At 42.1% G+C, this 27,930-nt stretch overlaps 1 protein-coding gene across 2 annotated transcripts in view; it reads right to left on the bottom strand.

Annotated features, from left to right (window-relative positions):
* Window positions 1–27,930, bottom strand: part of ampd3a (adenosine monophosphate deaminase 3a) — a 101,415-nt gene that overhangs the window by 26,320 nt on the left and 47,165 nt on the right. For both annotated transcript variants that reach the window (XM_060940835.1, XM_060940834.1), the window contains 3 exons: window positions 26,895–27,026; window positions 26,611–26,774; window positions 23,718–23,844 (listed from right to left, as the gene is read on the bottom strand). In XM_060940835.1, the coding sequence (XP_060796818.1) occupies window positions 23,718–23,844; window positions 26,611–26,774; window positions 26,895–27,026 (423 nt within the window). The remainder of the gene's footprint in view (window positions 1–23,717; window positions 23,845–26,610; window positions 26,775–26,894; window positions 27,027–27,930) is intronic.

Genomic DNA, 27,930 nt, shown 5'->3' with positions numbered 1-27,930 from the left:
AGTAAATGTTATGCGCTCTTTTATCATCATGGGAATTGATTATAGCTCTAAATAAATATTGAATTTTTTTTTTTTAAAGAATCCGTATAACTTTATTTATACGCCCGAATACTACGCTTATTGAATCAAATCCGTATAAAATACGGACATTCCGTATAGGTTGACATGTATGCATGTGAAAGACAAATATTGTACTTTTCACTCCACTACATTTTTATCCAGCTCCAGTGGATGTTTTTTTCTTTTCTTTTCTAAAATGTGATTGTTTTTTTTCATAGGTGACACTGAGAGCCAATCAGTAATCACTAAGGTCATGTCACATCCATAGACTGTATAAAATCAAGTTCAATGATTTCTCCGCAGCATTATTTAACACGATCAGTTGATGGCAGAATGAAAGGAGGCGGTTCTTCTGGGGAATGCACACACCCACGGCTCTATAGCTAGAACTCATGTTTCAGTTTTCTGAAAGGATTAAAGAGTTGTTTCGTTTTAAATGTTTGCTTTGTTTGCCTAAAACGAACCACATCACGGCCTACAAAAACTCGCTGTCCGACCTGCGGAAGCATATAAACATTTTATTCCAAGAGAATGCTTGCAACGAAGTTCTCTGTGCTTTTAGAGCTAGCGATAACGTTGCAATAGCTATGCAGTCTGGTTAGTCAAATGACTTTCTATGGATTTGCCCACTAAGTTGCCGTAGCCTTGTCCACGGCTAACGTTAACACATAGCTAGTTAACTTGGACACCGTTAGTTAGCATGTAAAAACGGAGTTAATAACGTTAACTTATCTGAAGTGTTTTCAGAAATGTTTTAGCATAATCTTGCCAAATAAACAAATTGTAGAAATCTTTCTTTTCGAGTAACGTCAGATACCCAATATGATTTCGAGTCTGAAAAGAGTTTGCTAGCATGTCAGGTGGAGCGTCACTGATTAGCTAGCTTAACGTTAAACCACCATGATGGCACAGGCAGATTCATATGTACATGAATACATACACTTGCACATGCACGCACTAGGGTGCATCAGTTGCCCTCACTTTCATAAAATCTGATGCATTTTTGTTTGGGTGTTCCTTTTCACCAATAAAGACATCCTGTAAAAATTTTTGACCTTATTCAAAAGTCTAATGGTGGCACCATGAGGTTCATTTTTTGCCAAAAAATGCTTATTTTATGTTTTCGCGTAAGGTTTGAATCACAATGTTGGACTCCATTTATTGATTTCTTGTGAGCCAGAGATCATGTTAAGAACTTTTGCAAGGGATCGAGAAGCATTAATGTGATTCATAATACATTTGTATTGTTTAAAAGTAGTTGAACAATGATTCAATGAACAGCTAAAACTCAAACTGTGCTTGATAATATATTTAGAATATGTACTAAAAATGTGTACCTAAGATATTTGGTATACTCTATAAGGTGCCATAATGTTTCATGAAAAGTGATCGAAATTTTGTCTTAAAAGTCATAAAATAGCAGCTTTTTCCATAACTTTGAGCTCCTGGTGCCACCATTAAACTTTTGAATTTTGTCAAAATATTTCACCCAGTGTGTTTTCTTACCAAAAGGAACATAAAAACAAAAATGCATCATGATCGGAGGAACTTTTCATTTTTAGGGGGCAACTGATGCACCCTAGCGCGCACGTGAGACCTGTGAGATGGACAGTATTGTACTAGTCAGTCACAACGAATTGCTGGAATTTTTTGTTTTGATGTCAGATGATGGTCTTGCACTTTTTGCAAATGTCTTGCTGAAAGCGGTGTTGCTGTTGGGCAGTTATTAAGCTCGAGGTGTAGACCTGGGTTTTAATCAGGTTGGATTGTCCTTTTTATTTTCTGAGCAAGCTGCATTTACAGCTATTCCACTGTCTTCCTGATTAACATAGACATACATGCATGCACACACTGCCAGAGCTGGGTCAGAACACTACCATGCTGCTTTATGGGGGTGGAGAGGAGTGTTACAATTAAAAAAACAAATGAAAATAACAATGGCTCTTTTTCAGTTCAGTTGTGTTTCACTTTGTAACATTCTACCAGATGTTTATTCTACAGGTTCTACAAGCTAGTCAGTAAATCCAGTCGCTTGCTTCAGAGGCATTAGGTTTTGTAAGCGTTGTGATAATACAACAATGCGTTGACAGAATATGAAAGAATGTCCCTTTACACACTCATCCAGAAGGGTAATTTTGCACAAGGCCATCTGTCTACAGCAGAAAAAAAATAAAATAACAAAACGCGTCTGGAAAAATCCCAAGGGAGTCTGGAGCCAGATTCGTGACGTCACCTGCGGAAGCGCCAGCAGGCTGCGCGAGCTTTGCACGGTTTCAGTGCACAGCCTGTGTAGACCAAGTTTAGCAGGGAGCGATTTTGCATTGAAATATGGAATTGTCACCTGAGCGGAATGTTACTTCACCTTTGGATGAAGAATATAATGAGATGTCAGAATTGGGGCTTCATCTGTTTGGATTTGATGATGATTCAAGTAGTGAAGACGACAGAGACAACACCGGGGATGTAAAGAATACGGTCATTTTCTCATAAACAAACCAGCGCTGACGTAGGATTCAGAAGGAGGCGTCCCGCACGTGACTTCACGAAAATCAAAGTTTCCCTGGAAATCCAAATGCTAAGTTTTTTCAGAGGCGGACCAATTCGCCTCAAATGGCTTGATTTCAACTGAATTTTTCTAGTATTGCGCAAGGTAAAAAAAATTGCAGAGAATGCAGAATGTTACAGATATTTGACCGAAGTCTAATATAAAATAGGAGAATTACATTGATCTTGCTCCTGAATTTACCCGTGATATGCACTTTAAGTAAAAATTTGACTGTCCAACTTTCACTTGTATCGGAGTAACATTTGACCAGTGGGATCTGTACTTCTCATCTCATCTCATTATCTCTAGCCGCTTTATCCTGTTCTACAGGGTTGCAGGCAAGCTGGAGCCTATCCCAGCTGACTACGGGCGAAAGGCGGGGTACACCCTGGACAAGTCGCCAGGTCATCACAGGGCTGACACATAGACACAGACAACCATTCACACTCACATTCACACCTACGCTCAATTTAGAGTCACCAGTTAACCTAACCTGCATGTCTTTGGACTGTGGGGGAAACCGGAGCACCCAGAGGAAACCCACGCGGACACGGGGAGAACATGCAAACTCCGCACAGAAAGGCCCTCGCCGGCCACGGGGCTCGAACCCGGACCTTCTTGCTGTGAGGCGACAGCGCTAACCACTACACCACCGTGCCGCCCTGGTCTTTAATTAAATAAGATAAACATACACACCTTATTTTACATGACAAAGCGGAAGACAAAATACATTTTTTTTATATATAAAAGAATAAACACTAAAGATTCACAGACGCTAAGAATCAAAGAAACACTTAGCAAACTCCACGCTGGTAATTAAACAGCTACTTCGTACTTAAAGCAGATACGCAGAGCCATGGCATCACTTTTTGTTTATAAACGCCTCAAGACCTCAAGAATGGCACAGGAATAGTTTTAAGTGTTAACAATAAATCTAAGATAGTAATTTTTACGATTAAAGTGATTTATATCGGTAGCGGTCTGAGTGAATGACCTTGACGCCCGTAACGTCACAGCAGGAAGTCTATCGGTCTCATCGCCATTTCCGCTATACTAAAACACAGAGCTGACTGCAACTCCGATCCTCCGTTTTGAGCTAATTTATCGCCATGCCACGTAGATGTGTTGATGGCGGGTGCAGCAACATGACGGAAGGTGGATTTACGTTGCATTCATGGCTCAAGAATGTTCAAACTGCAAAGATTTGGACGCGTTTTGCGGGAAGTTCACGGGCACATTGGGCACCTACGAAGTGGTCTCTCCTCTGCTCTGCACATTTTACTGAAGACTCGTACGAGACCTCTGATCTGTTGAGGAGCGTTGGCTATAAGCCCGGATTAAAAGAGGGTGCAGTATCAACAATTAAAGGAAAAGAAAACAAGAAAAGGAAAGTTTTTTTTTTTTTAAAGTAAGATCAGTTGCACCAGTCTTCCCGGAGTGTGAGCCAAGGGTTGTTGGTAAAACCCGAGACGGAACAGGACATGACATATCACTCAGGCAGTGACCTCCCTGCGGTTGTTGCTAAAACTGGTGACATCCCGTTCCGTGTTTTAGTAATTGCCTGAGCCAAGCAGTAATGGCGGAGTACTCAGTATGGAGAGAATGGAGAATGAGTGGACCAGCCATCTGATTTCTTTTTTTTTTAAAGATATTTTTTGGGCTTTTTTCACCTTTTTATTGGATAGGACAGTGTAGAGACAGGAAATGAATGGGAGAGAGAGACAGGGAGGGATCGGGAAATGACCTCAGGTCAGAATCGAACCCAGGTCCCCGGATTTATGGTATGGCGCCTTATCCACCTGAGCCATGACACCCCAGCCATCTGGTTTCTAAAACTGGATATTGCTGCCATCTCGCCCTTACGTGGAAGAAGCGAATGAACGGAGAATTGAACGAACAACTGAAAGTCAGATCGTTTCAAAACAATTGACCACAAGATCGGCCTTCAAGAAGCGAGAACACAGACGGGTAAGCTCCGACTCTCATTTGGATATAAAACAACAATCGTTGTTTACCTGCATTTAGATTAACCCCTTCAATGCCCTTGGACGAGTCACGTACGTCATGAAATCTTTTACCGCTGTGCCTTATGATGGAAGAATGTTTTAGGCATTGACTAATTCATATGTGCCACTGTGAAGTAAAAGTAATGTGCCATCTAAGGTACATAAAAGGAGGTGTTTATGATGAGTAGCGTACGTCATAAGGCACAGCGGTAAAAGATTTCATGACGTACATGACTTGTCCAAGGGCACTGAAGGGGTTAAAACATGTAACTTGTATTGTGTGTTTAAGTTAGCGGTATAAGATTATTTAATTTGCTTCAGAATGTGATCGTCTCAGTTCATCTGATTATTTAATTCGCCTTTTACGTTTTATCAGTGAAAATGCATGCATGTACATGTATGTTGCATAAGTTATAACACCCATCCTGTTTTAATGAGAGTCAACCCACAATCAATGAAGTCAAATCAGTCTTAGTTGAGCGAGTCGGTAACGCTATTTCTTACTTTCACCATAAAGTTTTATTTATATGACTTTGGTCTATAGCTGTAAAAGGCCTCGGCCTTAAAACCGGTTCCCGCTGTGACGTCACGCACTCAGGGCTGGCTGGCTCAGCGGGGCAGCTCGAACGCAAACTTTGCAGTCGATTTTAACTCTCAAAAATATATATATTTTTTATGCAGCATACAAGAGTCAAGGATGGAGATACTATCCACTCAGAAATGTATTTTAAAATAAAGGTTCTGCGTATCTGCTTTAAATATGATTCTATTACAGAATGAGCTCTTAAATCTAGGTGTATTAACTTTAGGGTGTTGTGACCGGTTCTTTCTTAGATTGTATGTCGCCTTCTTAATTCGTGGAAGCAGGGCGGCACAATGGGTGATTGCTCATCATTTTTAGTTTATTGAAGATCTTCTTCTCTTGTTTGCACATGTATATCTGTTCTCTTGCTGATGTACTCAATCGCAATACTTCTCTTCCTCCTCCTTCTCTGTTTAGTCTAGCAATTTTCTTTCCTTTCCTGTAAAGCGACCTTGGGTCTGTGAAAAGTCAAGAAAGTCAAAGTCCCTTCCGTGCCAGGATCTGGTCTTCCCAGGCAGTCTCCTGTCCCAGTAGTACCCAACTCTAACCCTTACAAAAAAAGAAGTTGTTTATTCTAGTGTGCGTCTAGTATACTTCTTTTAAACTAAAAATAAGAGAAAGTATGCTTTCAGTTTACTTTTTACTTACTTATCAGAGATATACTTAATGAAGTTCTACATAAGTATACTTGGCTTGGCTTATACTGAAAAGTATATAGAAAAGTCTAAGTATCTCATCTCATTATCTGTAGCCGCTTTATCCTGTTCTACAGGGTCGCAGGCAAGCTGGAGCCTATCCCAGCTGACTATGGGTGAAAGGCGGGGTACACCCTGGACAAGTCGCCAGGTCATCACAGGGCTGACACATAGACACAGACAACCATTCACACTCACATTCACACCTACGGTCAATTTAGAGTCACCAGTTAACCTAACCTGCATGTCTTTGGACTGTGGGGGAAACCGGAGCACCCGGAGGAAACCCACGCGGACACGGGGAGAACATGCAAACTCCGCACAGAAAGGCCCTCGCCGGCCACGGGGCTCGAACCCGGACCTTCTTGCTGTGAGGTGACAGCGCTAACCACTACATCACCGTGCCGCCCATGTAAGTATATTAAGCTTATACTTTTTTTTTTCGTTTCCATTTCTGGTTGAGAGTACATCGTGCGCGTTCTGGCTGCTGCTTCTCACCAGAGCTTTTTTATTTTATTTCTTTTTCTATTTTTTTCCTGTGTGTTTGTGTAGTTTGATGTTTGTTTGAGTGTTTTTGTCCGCCGGTTGTGGTGTAGCTCCGGACCCAGTTTTGAGCGTCGGTTCCCTCTAGGCCTTGGTTCGCCGTGGGTGATGCCTGTGCTCCCAGCTGTGGACTGCAGTGAGCTCGTTGCTCATTTTACATCGTGGTTGTCCAGCGCTCTGCGCTTTAACGCTTGGCGTGATGTTCCGGGCGATGTTGCTCGGTGGCGTCGCAGCGGCTGTGCAGGCGGTTTGGGACACATCAGCGCTCTGCGTGGTGGAGCTTCTCTACTCGCTTTGTGGATCCACAGCGTGGTGTTCTGAGCGATGTTGCTGACGGCGTCACGGCGGCGGTGCTGGAGATGTGGGACTTGTTTTCGTGCGCCTTTTGGTGGGACTGTGGCCGCTACACCACGGGAATTACATCCTGACCCCTACTTGATGGACTTTTTATTTTTTATTTATGTATTTTTTAGTATATATATATATATATATATATATATTTTTTTTTTTCTTTCCTTGTTTATAATTGTAAAGCGTCCTTGGGTTTTTTGAAAGGCGCTATATAAATTTAATATTATTATTATTATTATACTTAAACTTTTGATTGAGATATACTTAACAAAAGTGTAATAAAGTATTAAAATATTTGTGCCTTATGTTGAAGTGTACTTGCCCTGTAGTTGTGCTTATCCTTTTGATAGCAGCCAATAAAATACTTCTTTCACACATATTGGCTTGTTTGTGATATACGGCAGCATGTTTTAAATCCCATCGTTTAAACCTACATGTACCGTAAGTTTGTGCTCAGCTCTGGCGTGGAATAGCTTAAGAGTAAACAGTGTTGGAACTTATCTTAACTTATCTTTTATGTGCATAGTGTTATTAACTAGATATATATAACCAGTAACTAACAGTATATTTCCAGTATACTATAAAAGTATACTTTGGTAAACTAAAAAGTGGACTAGAAGTATAAAACAAGTAAACTCATAGTATATTTCCAGTACACTATAAAGTATGCTTTTGTAAACTAAAGAGTGGACTACAAGTATAGAACTAGTAAACTATTAGTATAGAGGTTTTCGACCCACGTGACCGTTGCCATGTCAACAAGTAGCCGGCGCCATTTTGACGGTCACAAATATGGCGACTACCGGTAGCGATACACTGTTGATCATGACGAAGTCTCATTGTCGAGTATTTTATCCGGCCTAGATGACGCAAGTAAGAAGCGATATCACCAGAAAATCAATGATGCTGGTGTACGTGATCCGTACACGTTACCAGGCTATCTTTTTCTGGCTTTGCAGTGCTGGTGATCTTCCTGACCTGCAGTCAGGCGTGTGGGAAATACCAGGGAAAAAACATAAAAGAAAAAGGAGCGAGATGCAGAAAACACCTTCACTATCCAGCGACGTAGGGCATTTACAGGGCGAGCAGAGGGAGAGGTATTTGCAAAAATTGAGGTTAGCAGGCTTAGAGAACGACGTTTACCTGCTTCCACCAGGATTGTTCACTGACGTACGGAAGTACACGAAGCCCTCGTCTTTACCTGACTTCGGCCCACATGATCTGTATACCTATGTCGTTAAAAACCAGGCTGGGTAACATGCCTACATCAGTGGGTCGTCCCTGGAGCCGGTGGTCGCCATCTTATTACAGCTAAGGTTTGTTCACATTTTCATTTACTTTCGGTCCTCAGGATAAACAAAATGTTATTAAATGTCATTGAAATAACTTCTTAGTCTGTTGAGACATGGCCCGTTATAAATTTGCTGTTACCAGGCAATGACCAAGAACTGTATTATTAGGGTCGGTGTCTGTGCTGTAGCAGTGTACTAGCAGCTAGCTGTTAGCACTAGCTAATGTCAACAACATCGTAGCTGGTATGTTACCGTAGCAATGTTTACGTTCAGTCATTTGGATGACTGTTAAAACCTTTCAGTCTCAAGTTTTTCCTTTAAAGTATTTACTAGTTTACTGAGCTAGTGCGCTCGGGCAGGCTGGGAGCGAGCGCGCTAGCTCGGGCAGGCTGGGAGCGAGCGCACTAGCTCAGTAAACTAGTAAATCCAGTAAAGGAAAAACTTGAGACTGAAAGGTTTTAACAGTCATCCAAATGACTGAACGTAAACATTGCTACAGTAACATACTAGCTACTGTTGTTGACATTAGCTAGCTTGACCTTCAAAATGGCGGACACCGGGGCGTCACGTCACCTGTGACGTCACGTCAAAAACCTCTATACAAGTTTACTTGTAGTGTACTTGCAGTACAAAATAAAAACTACTTGCTGTATACTCAGAGTTTACTTCTCTTAGACTTAAAGTATACTCCCCCCCCCCCGATCCATCCTGGTGCCCCGTGTCTGGTTGGAGTCTCATCGCGTCGCTCCTGTAGAGGACGGCCCCATGTGGACAGTTGGGGGTCACGCCTGGAGGACGCTCTGGACTCTTGCAGTGGTGCTTTTGTGGCTGAGGACTGCAGCTGACTTGCTGACTTTGGGACTGCGGTTGTCGTGAATGGTTTTGCGCTCGGGTTTCCGTCGGTGGGGGGTTTATAGCATCAACGAAGCTGACTTTATGTTAGGACTGGTAATGTTATAGTCATGTTGTCTGTTGTTGCCCAAATGAGGATGGGTTCCCTTTTGAGTCTGGTTCCTCTCGAGGTTTCTTCCTCGTGTCGTCTGAGTGAGTTTTTCCTTGCCACCATCGCCACACGCTTGCTCATTGGGGATAGATTAGGGATAAAATTAGCTCATATTTTAGTCGGTCAAATTCTGTAAAGCTGCTTTGCGACAATGTTTATTGTTAAAAGCGCTATACAAATAAACTTGACTTTTTATAAACTAAAGGTGGGCCAATTTAGTCCCAAGAAATATTAGATTAGTTTAGTTACAAGTATACTGGCAAGTACATTGATATCCGTATACTTGGTACACAAAAGTATACTTAAGGAAGTATACTTTAACGTTACTTAAGTATACTTAATAAAATGAACTTGAAGTATACTTCTTTTGATAAAGGAAGACGGATGGATACAGCGCCGATCTCTGTTTCAATAGCCTTCGGCCTCTTGCCTATTATACAGCTAGGGTTACAGTGGGGGTCCGGTACTCTGGTAACCACGAGAGTTTGACTCCCTACTCACATCTGTATTGCAGCGTGCCCTACTCACATCTGTATTGGAGTGTAGTGGTTAGCACGGTCGCCTCACAGCAAGAAGGTTCCAGGTTCAAACCCAGCGGCCGGCGAGGGCCTTTCTGTGTGGAGTTTGCATGTTCTCCCCGTGTTTGCGTGGGTTTCCTCCGGGTGCTCCGGTTTCCCCCACAGTCCAAAGACATGCAGTTAGGTTGACATGGGGCCTTGGGCTGAGGTGCCCTTGAGCAAGGTACCGAACCCCTGACCGCTCCCCGGGCGCTCTGGTGTGGCTGCCCACTGCTCCGAGTGTGTGCACGCGTGTTCACTGCTTCAGATGGGTTAAATGCAGAGGATGAATTTCACTGTGCTTGAAGTGTGCATGTGACCAAATAAAGGTTTCTTCTTCAGATGGCACCATTTTTATGATGGTCTTTGGTGTGACCCGACCAGAGTTGGACACTAACATTTACTTGAGCATTTTAACTTAAAGCAGATATGCAGAACCTTTATTTTTAAATACATTTCTGATTGGATGGTATCTCCATCCTTTTGGAGAGTTAAAATCGACCACAAAGTTGGCATTCGAGCTGCTCCGCTGAGCCAGCCAGCCCTGAGCGCGTGACGTCACAGCGGGAACCGGTTTTAAGGCCGAGGCCTTTGACAGCTATAGACCAAAGCCAGACTCGGCAGGAGAGAATGGTTGCAATGGCCTCTTCGTTCGGATTTATTGGAGATTCTTCAGATTTCTCATATAGTAATACATCTGACTGTGATAGTCCTGAAATTGGAGTGTGTGTACATGCTACTGCTATACACGTAGAACCGTATCAGTTCGAACCATTGGATTCCAGCACTTTTAAATATATCAGGATCTCCTTTGTGTCATTTTCAGGTACCTTTGCTTCTATGTGGGTGCATGATTAAATGTTAGTGAATAAAAACAGTGCGGGGTGTCGTAGTACAGGTAGTACTCTTGTTTCAGAAGTCAGCCACATCCTCTGGATGGACTCCTGGCACTCGTCCTCGTTGCTTATTCAACTCTCATCTATGGTTCCAAGTAGTTGCTTGCGCACAGCAATGGCCACACCCTGGTACACCAACATTCAAATGATGACATGTTATGATGTTTGAATCTGTTGAGCCCTGGAGTTTCATCACATCGCTCGTGTGGAGGACGGCCCCACATGGACAGTTGAAAGTCACACTTGGAAGACACTCTGGACTCTTACAGTAATGCTGTTATGGCTGAGGACTACAGTTGACTTGCTAACTTTAGCACTTGCAGTTGTCATGAACAGTTTTTCACTCAAGTTTCCATCAGTGAAGAGTTTATAACATCAACGAAACTGACTTCATGTTAAAACTGTTAAAAATATTATAAAATCACATTGTCTGTTATGACCCAGATGAGGATGGGTTCCCTTTTGAGTCTGGTTCCTCTCGAGGTTTCTTCCTCATGTCGTCTGAGGGAGTTTTTCCTTGCCACCGTCGCCGCAGGCTTGCTCATTGGGGATAGATTAGGGATAAAATTAGCTCATGTTTTAAGTCGTTCAAATTCTGTAAAGCGGCTTTGCGACAATGTCTATTGTTGACTTGCTAACTTTGGGACTGCAGTTGTCATGAACAGTTTTGCACTCAAGTTTCCATCAATTGAAGAGTTTATAACATCAACGAAACTGACTTCATGTTAAAACTGTTAATATTATAGTCATGCTGTCGGCTGTCGCCCAAATGAGGATGGGTTCCCTTTTGAGTCTGGTTCCTCTCGAGGTTTCTTCCTCATGTCGTCTGAGGGAGTTTTTCCCTTGCCACCATCGCTGCAGGCTTGCTCATTGGGGATAGATTAGGGATAAAATTAGCTCATGTTTAAAGTCAAATTCAAATTCTGTAAAGCTGCTTTGCGACAATGTCTATTGTTAAAAGCGGTATACAAATAAACTTGACTTGATTATTGATGATAAACTTTGCACTGTGTTCCCGAGAAATCAATTTTTGTCTTCATTTTTTTTCCCTAAGAAATGGCCTCAATGTTTCTGAGCTTTATTAGAGGTATTTTTTTGGATTTGTTGAGGTTAAAAACATAGGAATCGATACCAAAATCATTCATATCGGACGCCTTTATCAAATTGTGTAGCAAAAAGTGTATTTTCAGGAACTCATTGGTGGCCATCTTGAAAAATGATGGCCATCTTGAATTTTTAAGTGGCTAATCATTTTTTCTTAAAAATTAGCCTCAGAGGGATATTCATGCCAAATTTGGTTCTTGAATCACCATTTAAAGTGCTGATGACACGTTTTTGACATCTTTGGCGATGTTTTATAACATAAAAAGTAATTCCTGATGATCCATATATTAATTCACGAAGGCGCCTATTTTACAAGTTATGATAAAAAACGCGGCTATTTGGGCAAATTTGACGGGGCTGCAGCACCCAGGAGACGAAAGAGGAGGAGGAGCTATATGACGTCAGCGAAAGAACCTTCCTCCTAACTTACCAGTTTGTTGTTGATGCGACAGGTGTTCAGTTTGTCATTATTAGTATTTTTATTATACATTATTTTATATATATATATATATATATATATATATATATATATATATATATATATATATAGAGAGAGAGAGAGAGAGAGAGAGAGAGAGAGAGAGAGAGAGATAGTTATTATGCCTTCGCGTTGTGTTGCCGGCTTTTGCTCCAAAACCTACAAGGATGGGGTAAGTTTATTCAAGTTTCCCAGAGATCCCGAGCTGCATGCGAAGTGGGTGAAGCAAGTCAGGCGCACTCGTGACAAGTGGGAGCCCTCACCAACATCCGTCCTGTGCTCTGAACACTTCGATTTGGATTGTTTTGACACCCTTCCCAGCTTAAAAGAATCTCTTGGGTGTTCAGTTCATCACAAACGTGTGTTACGACCATCAGCAGTGCCTACACAGTGTTACCAGATTGGGAGGTTTCCCGCCCAGTTCAGCGGTTTCAAGTGCATTTTGGTGGGTTTTGAACATATTTTGGGCTGGAAATTGTCAGCAGTATCTGTTGCCAGATACTGCTGAAGTTTTCCAGCCCAAAATATGTTCAAAACCCACCAAAATGCACTTGAAACCGCCCAACTGGGCGGGAAAAATCCCAATCTGGCAACACTGCCAGTATTCCGGAGGAGGTCTACTCGTAGCTATGCTGGATCCAAAGACAGTCCTCCTGTCAGAACATGTGTTGTGAAACGACATAAGATAAAGGTACGTAGAGCTATAGATTCTACATGATAATCATAAATGTAATCATAAAGTCGGCGTGATATCAGTCATGTATTTGCTTGTGAAAGCTTGCGGCTTTCATGTAACTGCCGCCTAGCAACGAGAGGCAAAGGGTAAAGAGGGTAGGCTATCATAGATTCTATTCAGAAGAGATCAACACAATTCTAGACTCCCAGAAGAGGAAGAGCTAGCACTAGAGAGTTCACCGGCGTTTTCATGCGCCATTTCCATTGAGTAGAACCAGAGTAGAACAGCCAGTGAACCACAGCGTGTTCTTCCGCGGACGTCACAACATGGCCGTGAGCCACGGACCCAGTTTTCTTGCGCTGTGCAATTAAAAGTTGGATATTTGCATAACAACAGCTTCTTTTCACGTAATTATAACAGAAATCTAACATGTTTGCCATGTTGTATAGTTTATTTAAGAAATTGCATAGAGTCATGTTCGTGTCATCAGCCCTTTAAATGATTGTTTCACTTATCTGCTACATGAACAGTAAGAGTGGTAAGAATAACTCCGCTCTATCACACCACCCAGTTGTTGATTGTTTTCCTAGAAGAGTGGTTCATTCCCTAATTATTCTCAACGTATTGCTTGAGGCTCTGTACATGACAACTGTAGGTTACCCAGGTCTCAGATCCATATAAGAGAGTAGGGCTCATTATTGATTTGTAGACCTTCATCTTGATTCTTGTGAAAAGGTCTTTATCATCAAAAACTCTAGTTCTGTGACGACCAAATGCTGCACTTGCTGTGTCGAGTCTGCACTGGATTTTGTAATCTATATCTGCTTTTAAAGAGAAGCAACGACTTAGATAGGGAAAATGGTCAACATTTGCTAGCGGTTTTTCGTTGACGGAGATACAGGGAGGTTCGTTAATTTCTCGGATATTTCCAGGTCCTGGTTGCTAAAGAACTTGTTTTGTCAACATTCAGCTTGAGTCCCAGAGCAGAATATGCATAATTGAATGTATCCATAATTTGCCGTAGCTCATTTTCAGTGTGCACTACAATGGCTTTGTCATCTGCATATTGTAACTCCGTAACTGTGATGTCGGATACCATAGTCTTTGCTTTGAGTCAGTCATCGCAGGTTGAAGAGTTGCCCTTCCAAACGATACCTGAGTTCTATTCCAGGTGGCATCCTTTGCCTTACTATATGTAGTCAGTGGCGGCAGCGGCTGTCCATTGCTAGCGATGATGACTGCTGGTGGCATGAACAGCCCCAGCCGAGCCGCCAGCGAATGTCTGGCCTCGTGAGCTCTCCCATACTATTCTCCCCTCCTAACGAAGTGCCTTGCACAGTAAGGTAAGACAAACGATGTTGTGCCCCCATCGTGTTGTCTCTCTAGACCTCCAGACCTGATGCCAAGTGGTGCACAAAAGTGCCACAGACCTGACAGGTATGGAAGTTGCCCCGCAGTGACAACTGACTTGCCGAGTGATGCCATCCATTGGCTATTTGAGTGGCTCTTCCGCTTGCCATCTGGTGGTGCGCCATTGACCCTGTTGGGTTCATCTGCCACACTGCACCGAAAAGCGCCCTGCTGCCAGCACCTTATTGGTGATCTATTTAACCCATAGCTGGAACCCAGGCAGGTGCTACCACTCCGGGTCAGACTGGACCTGGGAGCAATGGTGATGAAGGGGTAACTCCACTTTCCCCAATACTCAAGTCCTCCCGGACCTGAGACTCACCACCGGTTGCGGTTTAAAGTCATACCCAGGAATAGATGTAGTACTGCAGACATAAATACAGAGCCTCGAGCAATACCATCAGAGATGACTGCAAAAAATTCTCAACATCAAATGGATGGACAGACACACTAACGACATAGTCTTAGATGATGCTAAAACAACCAGCATAGATGCCATGATCATCAAAAGTAAACTGCGCTGGATAGGCCATGTGGTACAGTGGATATAAAAAGTGTACACCAGGGCTCGACATTAATGCTTGTCCGCTTGTCCGGGACAAGTGATACTTAATGTCGGACAAGGTAATCGTCTCAGTTACTTGTCTGATCGGACAAGTGCCAAAATACCCCGATATTCAGGTTACATATCAAATTCATCAGTTTATTCACATGATTTCCGAAGCATCTCACTCGACATATTGTTTCGATGAATCGCCGGATGTTTCTATTCGGAAAGAGCGATGTGCGCATGCGCAATATTCCACTTGCGAAACCGGCCAATACCGCTTCGTGTATTTGAGCTGAAAAGTAAACGGTTGTATATGATTGGTTTTAATCGTGTCATACACGTGGATTTGTTGACATTTCTGCTGGCGGGATCATTATTCAACTGTATATTTACGTTGAGTGTGTGGTAATTTCCAAATCTTTGAATTGTTGTTGATGGTGTTCGTTATATAGCCGAGCGTGTGGCGGGGAATGTGCGCCTGCATGCGTGTAGATTGACAGGAAGTGAGGTAGGAGTGGGGAAAGTTATCTATGAAATACCAAGCTGTCAAATGGCTGCTAATTAGGTTACCGGCTGTATTAATTAACTGATTAGTAATGGGAGTTTAGGGATTTGAAACATAGGGCTCTATAATTTAGATATAATTATGGATTATTTGAAATTATCTTTTTTTTGACTATTAAATACCATACAGGAGCCACACTGAATAATTAGACAACAATTAATCAGTGGAGGATATATTATTCAAAATTAATAATTTAAAAATGAAAATATATATAATTTTAATTTTCTGGTTTTCAATTTCTCATAAATAAATTAATGATCGATGGAGTCCAATTGATGGAGCAGAACTCAAGGGTTGATAGATGAAGATGAATAGAAACTTTATTTGTATCCATTCATCTGTGAGTCAACAGAGGTGTGGAGGTTTTCATAAGATATATTATCTTGTGGGCGGCACGGTGGTGTAGTGGTTAGCGCTGTCGCCTCACAGCAAGAAGGTCCGGGTTCGAGCCCCGTGGCCGGCGAGGGCCTTTCTGTGCGGAGTTTGCATGTTCTCCCCGTGTCCGCGTGGGTTTCCTCCGGGTGCTCCGGTTTCCCCCACAGTCCAAAGACATGCAGGTTAGGTTAACTGGTGACTCTAAATTGACCGTAGGTGTGAATGTGAGTGTGAATGGTTGTCTGTGTCTGTGTCAGCCCTGTGATGACCTGGCGACTTGTCCAGGGTGTACCCCGCCTTTCGCCCGTAGTCAGCTGGGATAGGCTCCAGCTTGCCTGCGACCCTGTAGAACAGGATAAAGCGGCTAGAGATAATGAGATGAGATGAGATGAGATGAGATATTATCTTGTCATTTGATACACTGAAATCTAGTTATAATAATCAGTGATTTACAGTATTAATCAGTCAATTTTGTTATCAGTTGTTTTTATTTGTAGCATTGTTGTTATTTATTTCTCTTGTCCAAACTAGTGATATCTCAAGTCATAAATTTTATGATAATGTTAGTTTTTGTGATATTTGTTACTGAACTACAGAGTACTGATCTGTGTATATATAATGGTTAGTGTTTCTGGATCTCGTAGTATAGTTATTTTGTTCTTAAAATTTTATGTTCATAATTTCTACTCTATTGGAATATATTGCTTCTGAACTTCAGCATAATAATTGGTGAATTATGGTATCAATCAGTCTGTTTTACTATATTTTTGAACTTTTGCCTCAGTATATCAAGTACTGATTACTTTTGATTCATAGATATTATGCACATGTTGTGAATTCGGAAACAAATGCAATAAAGATTGTTGGGTTACAAATAGTTTATTTGGGGGGGGGGGGGGGGTTCTCAAATATTTCTTCGGACAAGTCAACTTCACATTCGGACAAGTAAATTTCCTTTCAACTTGCCCGACAGGACAAGTGGTTTCAAAAGTTAATGTAGAGCCCTGTACACACCCCATTAAAATGATTGGTTTTTCTGATGTAAAAAAAAAAAAATATGAGACTACGATAAATAATTTCAAATTTTTTCCCAGCTTTAATGTGACCTATAACCTGTACAATTCAATTGAAAAACAACAAAAAAAAATCTGTTGGGGGGGAAAACATCAAAAATAAAAAACGTAAAATAAGCTGGTTGCATAAGTGTGCACACCCTTAAACTAATACTTTCTTGAGGCCCCTTTTGATTTAATTACAGCATTCAGTCTTTTTGGGTTCACACCTGCCATCAATTAAAATGACTCTGATGAATCTCAAATAAAGTTCAGACATTTACACTACGTTCAGACTGCAACCTGAAACGACCCATATCCGATTTGTTGTGAAATCCGATTTTTTTGTTAGGCCATTCACATTACCAATTATATGAGACTTGTAGGGGCGGCACGGTGGTGTAGTGGTTAGCGCTGTCGCCTCACAGCAAGAAGGTCCGGGTTCGAGCCCCGTGGCCGGCGAGGGCCTTTCTGTGTGGAGTTTGCATGTTCTCCCCGTGTCCGCGTGGGTTTCCTCCGGGTGCTCCGGTTTCCCCCACAGTCCAAAGACATGCAGGTTAGGTTAACTGGTGACTCTAAATTGAGCGTAGGTGTGAATGTGAGTGTGAATGGTTGTCTGTGTCTATGTGTCAGCCCTGTGATGACCTGGCGACTTGTCCAGGGTGTACCCCGCCTTTCGCCTGTAGTCGGCTGGGATAGGCTCCAGCTTGCCTGCGACCCTGTAGAAGGATAAAGCGGCTACAGATAATGAGAATGAGATGAGACTTGTATGCGATCTCCAATATGAACGGAAAACGACCCAAAAGTGTCCCGCATGCACAAATTGACACGTAATAAGCACATCGTGTGCTGTGTGTGTGTGAGTGAGAGTGTCTCTGCGTGAGAGGTTGTGTGTGTGTGTGAGAATGAGAGTGTCTCTGCGTGAGAGAGAGTGTCTGTGTGAGAGAGAGAGGGTGTGTGAGAGTGAGTGGGGCCGTGGCAGCAACCTCCGTTGAAAGATTGATTGATTGAAGTGCGCATGCTCTCTACATAAACACTGTCTAGTGCAGACATCCCAAGTCTCCCAGAAGTTCCGGGAGTCTCCCGCATATTGATAGCGGCTCCCTGATGCCCGCAAATTGGAGAATATCTCCCGGAATCTAGAGCAAGTGAGCAAGAGCACGCACGCGAAACATTAATGTCTGCATCGCGCATATGACGGAGTGCGAGAGAGACTGTGTGCGCGCCTGTTCATGTAGCGCATTATGTCATTGTTGTTGTTTTCCACCAAAGAGGCGGGATTAGCCAACGCAGAATAGTGACGTTTGTCTCTTGTTCATGACGTGTAGGTCGCATGAATGCGACCTGTCCGGTCAGACTGCAGTCGCATGTGAAAATATCGGATATGAATCGGATTTAGGACCACATATCCAAGCGGCCTGGGTCGCATGTGAAAAAATCTGATCTGTGTCGTTCAGATTGTCAATAACAAATCGGATACAGGTCGCATATGGGCAAAAAAATCGGATATGGGTCGTTTCAGGGTGCAGTCTGAACGTAGTCTTACTCAGTTGCATCCTCCAGCAAAAGCCAGGGTTCACCGAGAGCTTACAAAGCATCAAAGGGATCTCGTTGAAAGGTATCAGTCAGGAGAAGGGGACAAAAACATTTCCACAGCATTAGATATACCATGGAGCACAGTGAAGACCGTCATCAAGAAGTGGAGAAAATATGGGACAACAGTGATATAACCAAGAACTGGACGTCCTTCCAAAATTGATGAAAAGACGAGACGAAAACTGGTCAGAGAGGCTGCCGAGAGGCCTACAGCAACACTGAAGGAGCTGCAGGAATTTCTGGCAAGTACTGGTTGTGTACTACATGTGACAACAATCTCCCGTATTCTCCATATGTCTAGACTATGGCCCTGTTTACATTATTTCGAATCAGCGGATCATCAGATTAACGTTTTTAAAACGATTCGCGTACACACACACACAATTTCTGTGCCCGCAACAAAACCGTTCCCCGTGCACACAGCAACGCCAATACACGGATACGCTAATCACATGACTAATTAGACGGCACGTCACATGATCCCAGTGCATATCGGGCATGCGCAAGTCACTCACCACTTGCAAGTGGAAGGATGTCATTGTAAAAAATGAAGTATGCCAGTCTGTTATCGGCGGTACTGGTACTACAATGACGCCTTTTTTACACCGTGTATGGCCTTCGTGTTTATGCTAGAAGGATCTAACAGTGTTCGGTACACTCTTCACCTCGCAGAACGGCCGTTTTTTGCGATTACAACAAGACTATTTAGTGCTATGGTAACCAACACACTTCCTGTATTGCTCATTCACTTAATGACTTCCTCAACACACTTCCTGTATTGCTCATTCACATGACCAACGTGGCATGACCAACGCCAGCGAATCAGGAAGGTGGATGTCACAGTGACGTTGTCCAATGACGACGTCAGCTAGAGCTCAGCACTGCGTATCCTCGTTCCTCAATGTTTACACAGCACCGGATCAGATACGTACTGGGTTGAATACGTGGGCCCTGGTGGATTCAAACTGTTCCGCCTGTGGAGTCGTTTTCCTGCGTTTTAATGTGCACGGACAGTGCATCCGCGACGAAAACGATACGGATACGGTCTAATGTAAACACCACCTATGAGGTAGGGTCAAAGAGAAACATCCACGCCGGGCTAAATTTTGCAAAAAAAAAAAAAAAAAAATCAACTCTCCCAAAAGCATGTGGGGAAAATGCGTTATGGTCTGAAGAAACCAAGGTTGAACTTTTTGGCCACAATTCCAAAAGGTATGTTTGGCGCAAAAACAACACTGCGCATCACCAAAAGAACACCAAACCCACGGTGAAGCATGGTGGTGGCAGCATCATGTTTTGGGGTTGTTTTTCTTCAGCTGGAACAGGGGCTTTAGTCAAGGTGGAGGGAATTATGAACAGTTCGAAACACCAGTCAATTTTGGTCCAAAACCTTCAGGTGTCTGCTAGAAAGCTGAAGATGAAGAGGAATTTCATCTTTCAGCACGACAATGACCCTAAAAAAAAAAAAAAAAAAAAGGTTTTGGAACGGCCCAGCCAGAGCCCAGACCTAAATCCAATTGAAAATCTGTAGGGTGACCTGAAGAGGGCTGTGCACAAGACACGCCCTCGCAATCTGACAGATTTGGAGCACTTTTGCAAGGAAGAGTCGGCAAATATTGCCAAGTCTAGATGTGGCAGGCTGATCGACCCAAAAAGACTGAATGCTGTAATTAAATCAAAAGGTGCTTCAACAAAGTATTAGTTTAACGGTGTGCACTCTTACGCAACCAGATGACGGTACGTTTTTTATTTTTTATGTTTTCCCTTCTAACAGATTTCCTTGTTTTTCAACTGAATTGTACAGGTTATAGGTCACATTAAAGGTGGGATAAGTTTTGAAATTGTTTATCGTGCTCTCTCTTTTTTTTTTTTTACATCATTTTAACGGGGTGTGTACACTTTTTATATCCAGTGTACGTATGAGCAACGATTGTCCACCGAAGCAGATCTTGTTCTCAGAGCTCAAAAATGGCAAACGATCTCAAGGAGGACAGCAAAAGCACGTTCAAAGACAATCTGAAGCATAACATGAAACGATGTAATATCAATCCTGATCCGTTGGAAGACAAAGCTATCGACAGGTCTGTCTAGAGAGCCACGGTTCTCAAAAGGTACTCAGAACTTTGAACAACAAAGGAAAGATCATCGGGGGCAGCTACAAGCAGCTAGAAAGCAACGTCGGCTGTCTATGTCAAGCGAAACAAATGATGATTTCACCTGTTCTGCATGTCTAAAGAGATGCAAGTCACGCATTGGACTGTATAGTCACTCAAGAGCACATCCACCTTGACACATGAACATAGCAAGCAGAGATCTTACTCTTCTAAATGTTACACGCTACACTGTACAGTGTCATTTCAAGCACATCAGCTACCATCATGATAAACTGCAGTTCTGTAAATATACTAGTGCAGGGGTTTTCAAAGTGTGGGAGAGTCAGCCCCCCCTCGGAGAGCAAATAAACAGCGCCCCCCCTTACAATTTTTGTTGTTGCTATACTTAATGTTCCATTCGTATATTTAAAAAAATGGTTGTTGTACACATTATTTTTTCTTTTTCACATTTTAAACATCTGTGCTTTTTAAAACATCTCGTTTTACACACTTTAAACATCCCATAGCATCGTTAGCTAGCATCTCTTGGCAGACAACACAGTGGCAGTGGAGCATCTTCAGATCCAGTCCATAAAAATCCAAACTTTAAATAATCGTGGTCATACTTCCTTCTTTTTCCAGTCCCCCAGGATTCCGCGGGCCTTTTTTGTGATTGTTGCGGGCTAAAATGTCTGATGTTGCGGGGGGTTTTCCAAAAAAAATACGATGAAAGTTGTGGTGTTTTTTAGGTTTCTGTTGCGATTACATTGCGGGAGGAAGTGAAAGTTGCGAGAAATTGTTGCAATTTTCTCTTTTTGTGATTAAAATTGAGTGATATGTTAAATATTAAGTTATTACTGAAAAACTATTGATTAAAAAAACAAAGAGAAATGGTCCTATAAACAACTTTACCAATATAAAAGACTACCAGGACTACAAAAATGCAGAAAAATAGGCTTTACTTATCCAAATGCACCTGTTGGTTCAAAAGTTAAAGTGCAGAGAACCTCACAGCACAACATGAAGTTACCTTCAAATATAATATAAATGCCTCAGCTGTGTGCAGGCAGTCTCTCCTGAAGACTAAATTAAACAATAATTATAAACTAATAAAATAAATGGCTCAGGCTTCATAGAAGAAAAAAACAATTTGAACAGAATCTCACAGTATGATGCTGAAGCTGCATAAACAATGGAAAATAAAATACCATTTTGGCAAAAATGTTGGCATCCATTAACTTCTTGTATTAAGTAAAAAAAACATAAAGTGCACACAGTTCTTCACTGTAAACATAACACACTTTCAGTGTTGCCAGATACTGCTGACGTTTTCCAGTCCAAAATATGTTCAAAAACCCACCAAAATGCACTTGAAATCGTCCAATCTGGCAACACGACGCGCATGCTGCTTCTCTTGAACACACGGAAGTAAGGCGGAAGGTAGTTTGTCTACGTCACCTCAAGACGATGCCAACGATTGGTCAAATTTGCGGGAAAGTTGCGGTGATTGGATATAATTGCAACACCGCCCTGAATTCGCGGGGATTGGTTGAATTTGTGCTGAAGTTGCAAATCGCAACATCCTGGAGGCTCTGTTTTTTTGCTTGGCCCAGACTTTGTCTCCTCACTCACTGTAGCTTTAGGTACTAAAAACCGATCCATTTTGTCTCTCACGTTGCGCCCCCCCCGAAGAACTCTGGCGCCCCCCAGGGGGGGCGCGCCCCACACTTTGAAAAGCCCTGTACTAGTGCATATCAAAAAATTAGAATACCATGAAAAAGTTCCTTTTTTTTCATAATTTAATTCAAAAAGGTAAACTTTCATATATTCTATATTCATTACATGTAAAGTGAAATATTTAAAGCCTTTTTTGTTTTAATTTTGATGATTATGGCTTACAGCTCATGAAAATCAAAAATCCAGTATCTCAAATTATTAGAATATTCCCTAAGATCAATCAAAAAAAGGATTTACAATACAGAAATGTCCAACTTCTGAAAAGTATATTCATTTATACACTCAATACTTGGTTGGGGCTCCTTTACCATGAATTACTGTATCAGTACGGTGTGGCATGGAGGTGATCAGTCTGTGGCACTGCTGAGGTGTTATTGAAGCCCAGGTTGCTTTGATAGTGGCCTTCAGCGTATCTGTATTTTTGGGTCGGGTGTTTCTCATCTTCCTCTTGACAATACCCCATAGATTCTCTATGGGGTTCAGGTCAGGCAAGTTGGCTGGACAATCAAACACAGTAATATCATGGTCAGCAAACCATTTGGTAGTAGTTTTGGCACTGTGGGTAGGTGCCAAGTCCTGCTGGAAAAGGAAATCAGCATCTCCAAAAAGCTCGTCAGCAGATGGAAGCATGAAGTGCTCTAAAATCTCCTGGTAGATTGTTGACTTTGGACTTGATAAAATACAGTGGACCAACACCAGCAGATGACATGGCACCCCAAATCATCACAGACTGTGGAAACTTCACACTGGGCTTCAAACACCTTGGATTCTGTGCCTCTCCACTCTTCCTCCAGACTCTAGAACTGTGATTTCCAAATTAAATGCAAAATGTACTTTCATCTGAAAAGAGGACTTTGGACCACTGAGCAACAGTCCATTTCTTTCTCTCCTTAGCCCAGATAAGACACTTCTGACATCGTCTCTGGCTCAGGAGTAGCTTGATATTAGGAATGCGAAAGTTGTATCCCCTTTCTTGAAGATGTCTGTTCGTGATGGGTCTTGATACACTGACACCAGCCTCAGTCCACTCCTTGTGAAGCTCTCCCAAGTTCTTGAATCAACTTTTCTTGACAATCATCTCAAGACTGCGGCCATCCCTGTTGCTTGTGCACCTTTTCCAGCCACCCTTTTCAGCAATGACCTTTTGTGGCTTACCCTCCTTGTGGAGGGCATCAGTGATCATCTTCTGGACAACAGTCAAGTCAGCAGTCTTCCCCATGATTGTGGTTGTGTGTACTGAACTAGACCGAGATATACACTGTGTTCATACTGTTTTACTCAAACTCGAAATGAAATATTCTAATATTTTGAGATGGGGTTTTTTTATGTTCTTGTACTGTATGCCATACTGATTAAAATTAAAATAGAAAAATGCTTGAAACATTTTAGTTTATGTGTAATGAGTCTATAATATATAACATTTTCACTTTCTTAAATAACTGATGGAAAATATTGAACTTTTTCACAATATTCTAATTTTTTGAGATGCACTAGTATATAATATATATGTGTCTGTCCGTGTGTGTGTGCGTTAATTTAAACCCACTCACATATTTGAGGAACACGTGCAGCTCTTTGTGCTTCTGAGGATTCACCGTCGCCTCAAACAAGGGCAGGAAGATGTTCTCCAGCATCTTGGCGAAGTTAGGAATCAGCTTCCGTGACACAAAAATATCACTGTAAGGAAGGGATTTGCACAGGAACATTTTCAGAAATACATTTACATTCTGTTTCACAATCATGGCTGTCTTTTTGTAGAACACCAACCAACTCCTGCAACTAGGTCCAGTACGTTTATATACACACGAGTTTCTTACCCCTTATTTTACAGGGACACACCTACAGCAGTAATGGCTCTACAAAGTTCTTCTAATGCTTATAAATATATTTAAAGCAGATACACAGAACCTTTATTTTTAAATACATTTCTGAGTGGATAGTATCTCCATCCTTGACTCTTGTATGCTGCATAAATGGGAATTTTAAAAAATATATTTTTGAGAGTTAAAATCGACCGCAAAGTTTGCGTTCGAGCTGCCCCGCTGAGCCAGCCAGCCCTGAGTGCGTGACGTCACAGCGGGAACCGGTTTTAAGGCCGAGGACTTTTACAGCTATAGACCAAAGTCATATAAATAAAACTTTATGGTGAAAGTAAGAAATAGCGTTACCGACTCGCTCAACTAAGACTGATTTGACTTCACTGATTGTGGGTTGACTCTCATTAAAACAGGATGGGTGTCATAACTTATGCAACAGACATGTACATGCATGCATTTTCACTGACAAAAAGTAAAAGGCGAATTAAATAATCAGATGAACTGAGAATCACATTCTGAAGCAAATTAAATAATTTTATACCGCTAACTTCAACACACAGTACAAGTTACATGTATTAATCTAAATGCAGGCAAACAATGAGTGGTGGTGTTTTTGTTGTTTTGTATCCAAATGAGAGTCGGAGCTTACCCGTTTGTTTTCTCGCTTCTTGAAGGCCGACCTTGTGGCCGATTGTTTTGAAATAATCTGACTTTCAGTTGTTTGTTCACTTCTCCGTTCGTTCGCTTCTTCCACACAAGGGCGAGATATTGCTGCTGAGGCAAGTATATCCAGCGGAGAAATCAGACGGCTGCTCCACTCATTCTCCATTTTCTCCATACCGAGTACTCCGCCATTACTGCTCGGCTCAGGCAATTACTAAAACCCGAGATGGAACGCCACCGGTTTTAGCAACGACCGCAGGGAGGTCACTGTCCGAGCGATAGTATGTCCCGTCCTGCCCTGGGTTTTAGCAACAACCCTCGGCTCACACTCCGGGAGAACTGGTGCAACTGAACTTACTTTCCTTTTCTTGTAGTTTTCTTTTCCTTTAATTGTTGGTACTGCACCCTCTTTCAATCCGGGCTTATAGCCAACGCTCCTCAACAGATCAGAGGTCTCGTACAAGTCTTCAGTAAAATATGCAGAGCAGAAGAGAGACCACTTCGTAGGCGCCCAATGTGCCCGTGAACTTCTCGCAAAACATGTCCAAATCTTTGTAGTTTGAACATTCTTGGGCCATGACTGCAATGTAAATCCACCTTCTGTCGTGTTGCTGCACCCGCCAGCAACACATCTACGTGGCATGGCGATAAATTAGCTCAAAATGGAGGATCGGAGTTGCAGTCAGCTCTGTGTTTTAGTATAGCGAGTACTACAAGCCTGATCCTTTCATGACATTTTTTAACCTCCTAAATACAGCGGTCTTTCTAACAGGTGCACTTTCCATCCAGGAGTGGTTTATTAATCTGAGAAAACGTGTGGAAGACCCACATCATGTTTGTTATTCTGGTATCATTGGTAAAGACCGGTAAAAATGATTATTTGGGGGGGGGGGGGGGGATTATTTAGCTGAATACTGCAATGAAACAAGAGAACTGCAAAGTGCTCTGTATTCTCAAATCTAATCAAGGAATATGGAAGAAGACTCCAAGTACTGTATGCAGGGGTGTCAGTAAAGGCATTGAGAATGACAGCGCTAGCCAGACTACAAACATGGCCACTCAGAACTACAACTCCCAAAGAGCACAGCTTATTGAAATCACCTGTCGTTCATTCACAACTCATCAGCCACACTACTTAAGCCTCTCTCTCACACACCGTCAACGCGAAGTATTGTTCTGTGTTTTTCAGTCCATACCAAGCCTTTCTATCTCTGCCCGACTCTAGTATTTCTGACCCTCGCTATCTCTCTTCGTTTACTTGTCTTTTCTATACTGCCCTGTTTGCCGATCGACCGACCCTTGCCTGCCTTTTGACCAGGTTTCTTGTTTTGCTATTTGGCTTCATTACAAGTTTGCTCCCTGCTCTCTGACAAGGGGTGCCATTAATTATAAAAAAAATTTTTTGAATTGTCTAAGGATACTTTTACTCCAAATAAAAGTTAGATTTCTCATATTGTCAGAGTGATCTTAAACTAATTACCCAAAAAGGCATTTTTTTCATTACCTTATTTTTATCCCTCAGGCATATAATACGGCGGGGATTATAGCTATCGCTCGGTCCGTCTGTCTGTCTCTGTCTGAGAACATCTTAGTTTCTGGAGCATAACTCAAAAACTATTAGGAATTTTTTTTTCACAAAACCTGACAGTTATGTTAAGTGACTAGAAGAGTTGTGCCTTTTGACGTTTTGGGATTTCTGAGTGATTTATTTTTTTCCGTGTTTCCATGGCAACCAATCCAACTTAGGAAAATTTGGAGTGGTGGTTTCATGTAGGGGTTGGGGGGGGGGGGGATATATCATCTCGTGTGTGTGGGTTTTTTTTTTTTCTTTTAAACCTCTCTCTGCTGCTAAGGGTGCCAATAATTCTGAAGCTGAGTGCTGTAGCGATTCTGATTATTGCTGAGAAAGCCATAATGTGAAGCCATTGAGCCAGTTAGTATTACTGCTAGTACCAGGACTTACTATATTCTGGGCACCTGGATGACCCAGCGCATGTTGGGGGAGTGGACTTTATGTTGAATAAACCAATGGGAAAGGCTCTCCCACTCCTCCGGGGAGCGGCCGTAGATAGAGAGGCGGGGCTCGGCGTGCTGGTATTTACTCTCCTCCAGATCATGAGCGACTTCCTGTCAATACAAGGAATGTGAAATGAGAAGAGGCGGATGCATTAAAGTTAGGACAAATCTAATTTTTAAATTGAGAGAGAGAGAGAGAGAGAGAGAGAGAGAGAGAGAGAGAGAACATACCTTTATCAAACGTGCAAAATACTCTCCCTTGATGTAGTTGTCGGATTTCAGGTAGATTTCTCGCAGCTCGCTCGCTCCCACCGGATTGTATTTGGCGTTGAACTTGTCGAAGCGATGAAACGTCTGCCTGCCCTGTGTGACATTCAAAGTGCTATAGCCGTTACTTTTAAATAATGAAATTAATCAAATTTTGTCTTAAAATTCTTCAAAGGCATTCCTACATCATAATTTTACATATTAGACATTAGTATAGGTAATCGTATGGGGCCGAGTAAAATTAAGGATTAATTTCACAAGTGACTTCGAAGTTTTGAAAATTTGCGACCCGGGCAATTTCAAAACTTTGAAATCACGAGTGAAATTGATCCTTAATTTTACGAGGAACCATACGATTACTGGTTTATAATATATAGGGCCAAATTCATACTTCGGAAGCCATTCAAGTTCACAACATTTGTCATTCACGTTTTCTGAACCAATCAGGGCGCAAGACTGTCTATCTTGCACGTTTGAATCGGTTTCTAAAGCGTCTTTCATCGTGACACGGCGACGCGACACGAGGATTTTGAAAGCGGTTTACAAAATTTGATTGGAACTTCTTTACAAAAGCCATTTAGTTGACAATATTTGCTCATTTTTGTAACCGTAACCAAGCAACGAACTAGCCAATAGCATTTCAGAAATACGGCCCCGTGTTAAGGGAAAAAAAGCCCTCCTTGATTGACCAATCAGAATTGAGTAATTTGGCCCTATGTATTATAAGATTACAGCATGTCCTGGAGTGTTTTATCCCTCTTACACCATGGCAACTTCCTCACACTAAATTATTCGCTGAATATTTTATCCACGTTCACTGGATATGAGCAATCGTGTGCTCTGATTGGCTACTGTACTCCCAGGATATCAGCTCATATACCGTGAGTAGAGAAAAGCAAAATGGCGGAGTGTGTTGCTGAACGAACCGAGGATTAAATAAAAACACTATTAGAAAACAAAACCCCAAAATATATATTTTTCAAAAAGCAACAAAACATGG

Source organism: Neoarius graeffei, chromosome 15 (assembly GCF_027579695.1).
Source record: "Neoarius graeffei isolate fNeoGra1 chromosome 15, fNeoGra1.pri, whole genome shotgun sequence".
Classification (NCBI taxonomy): Eukaryota; Metazoa; Chordata; class Actinopteri; order Siluriformes; family Ariidae; genus Neoarius; species Neoarius graeffei.
The sequence above is the reverse complement of the archived record's forward strand: the minus strand, read 5'-3'. Positions and strand labels throughout refer to the sequence as shown.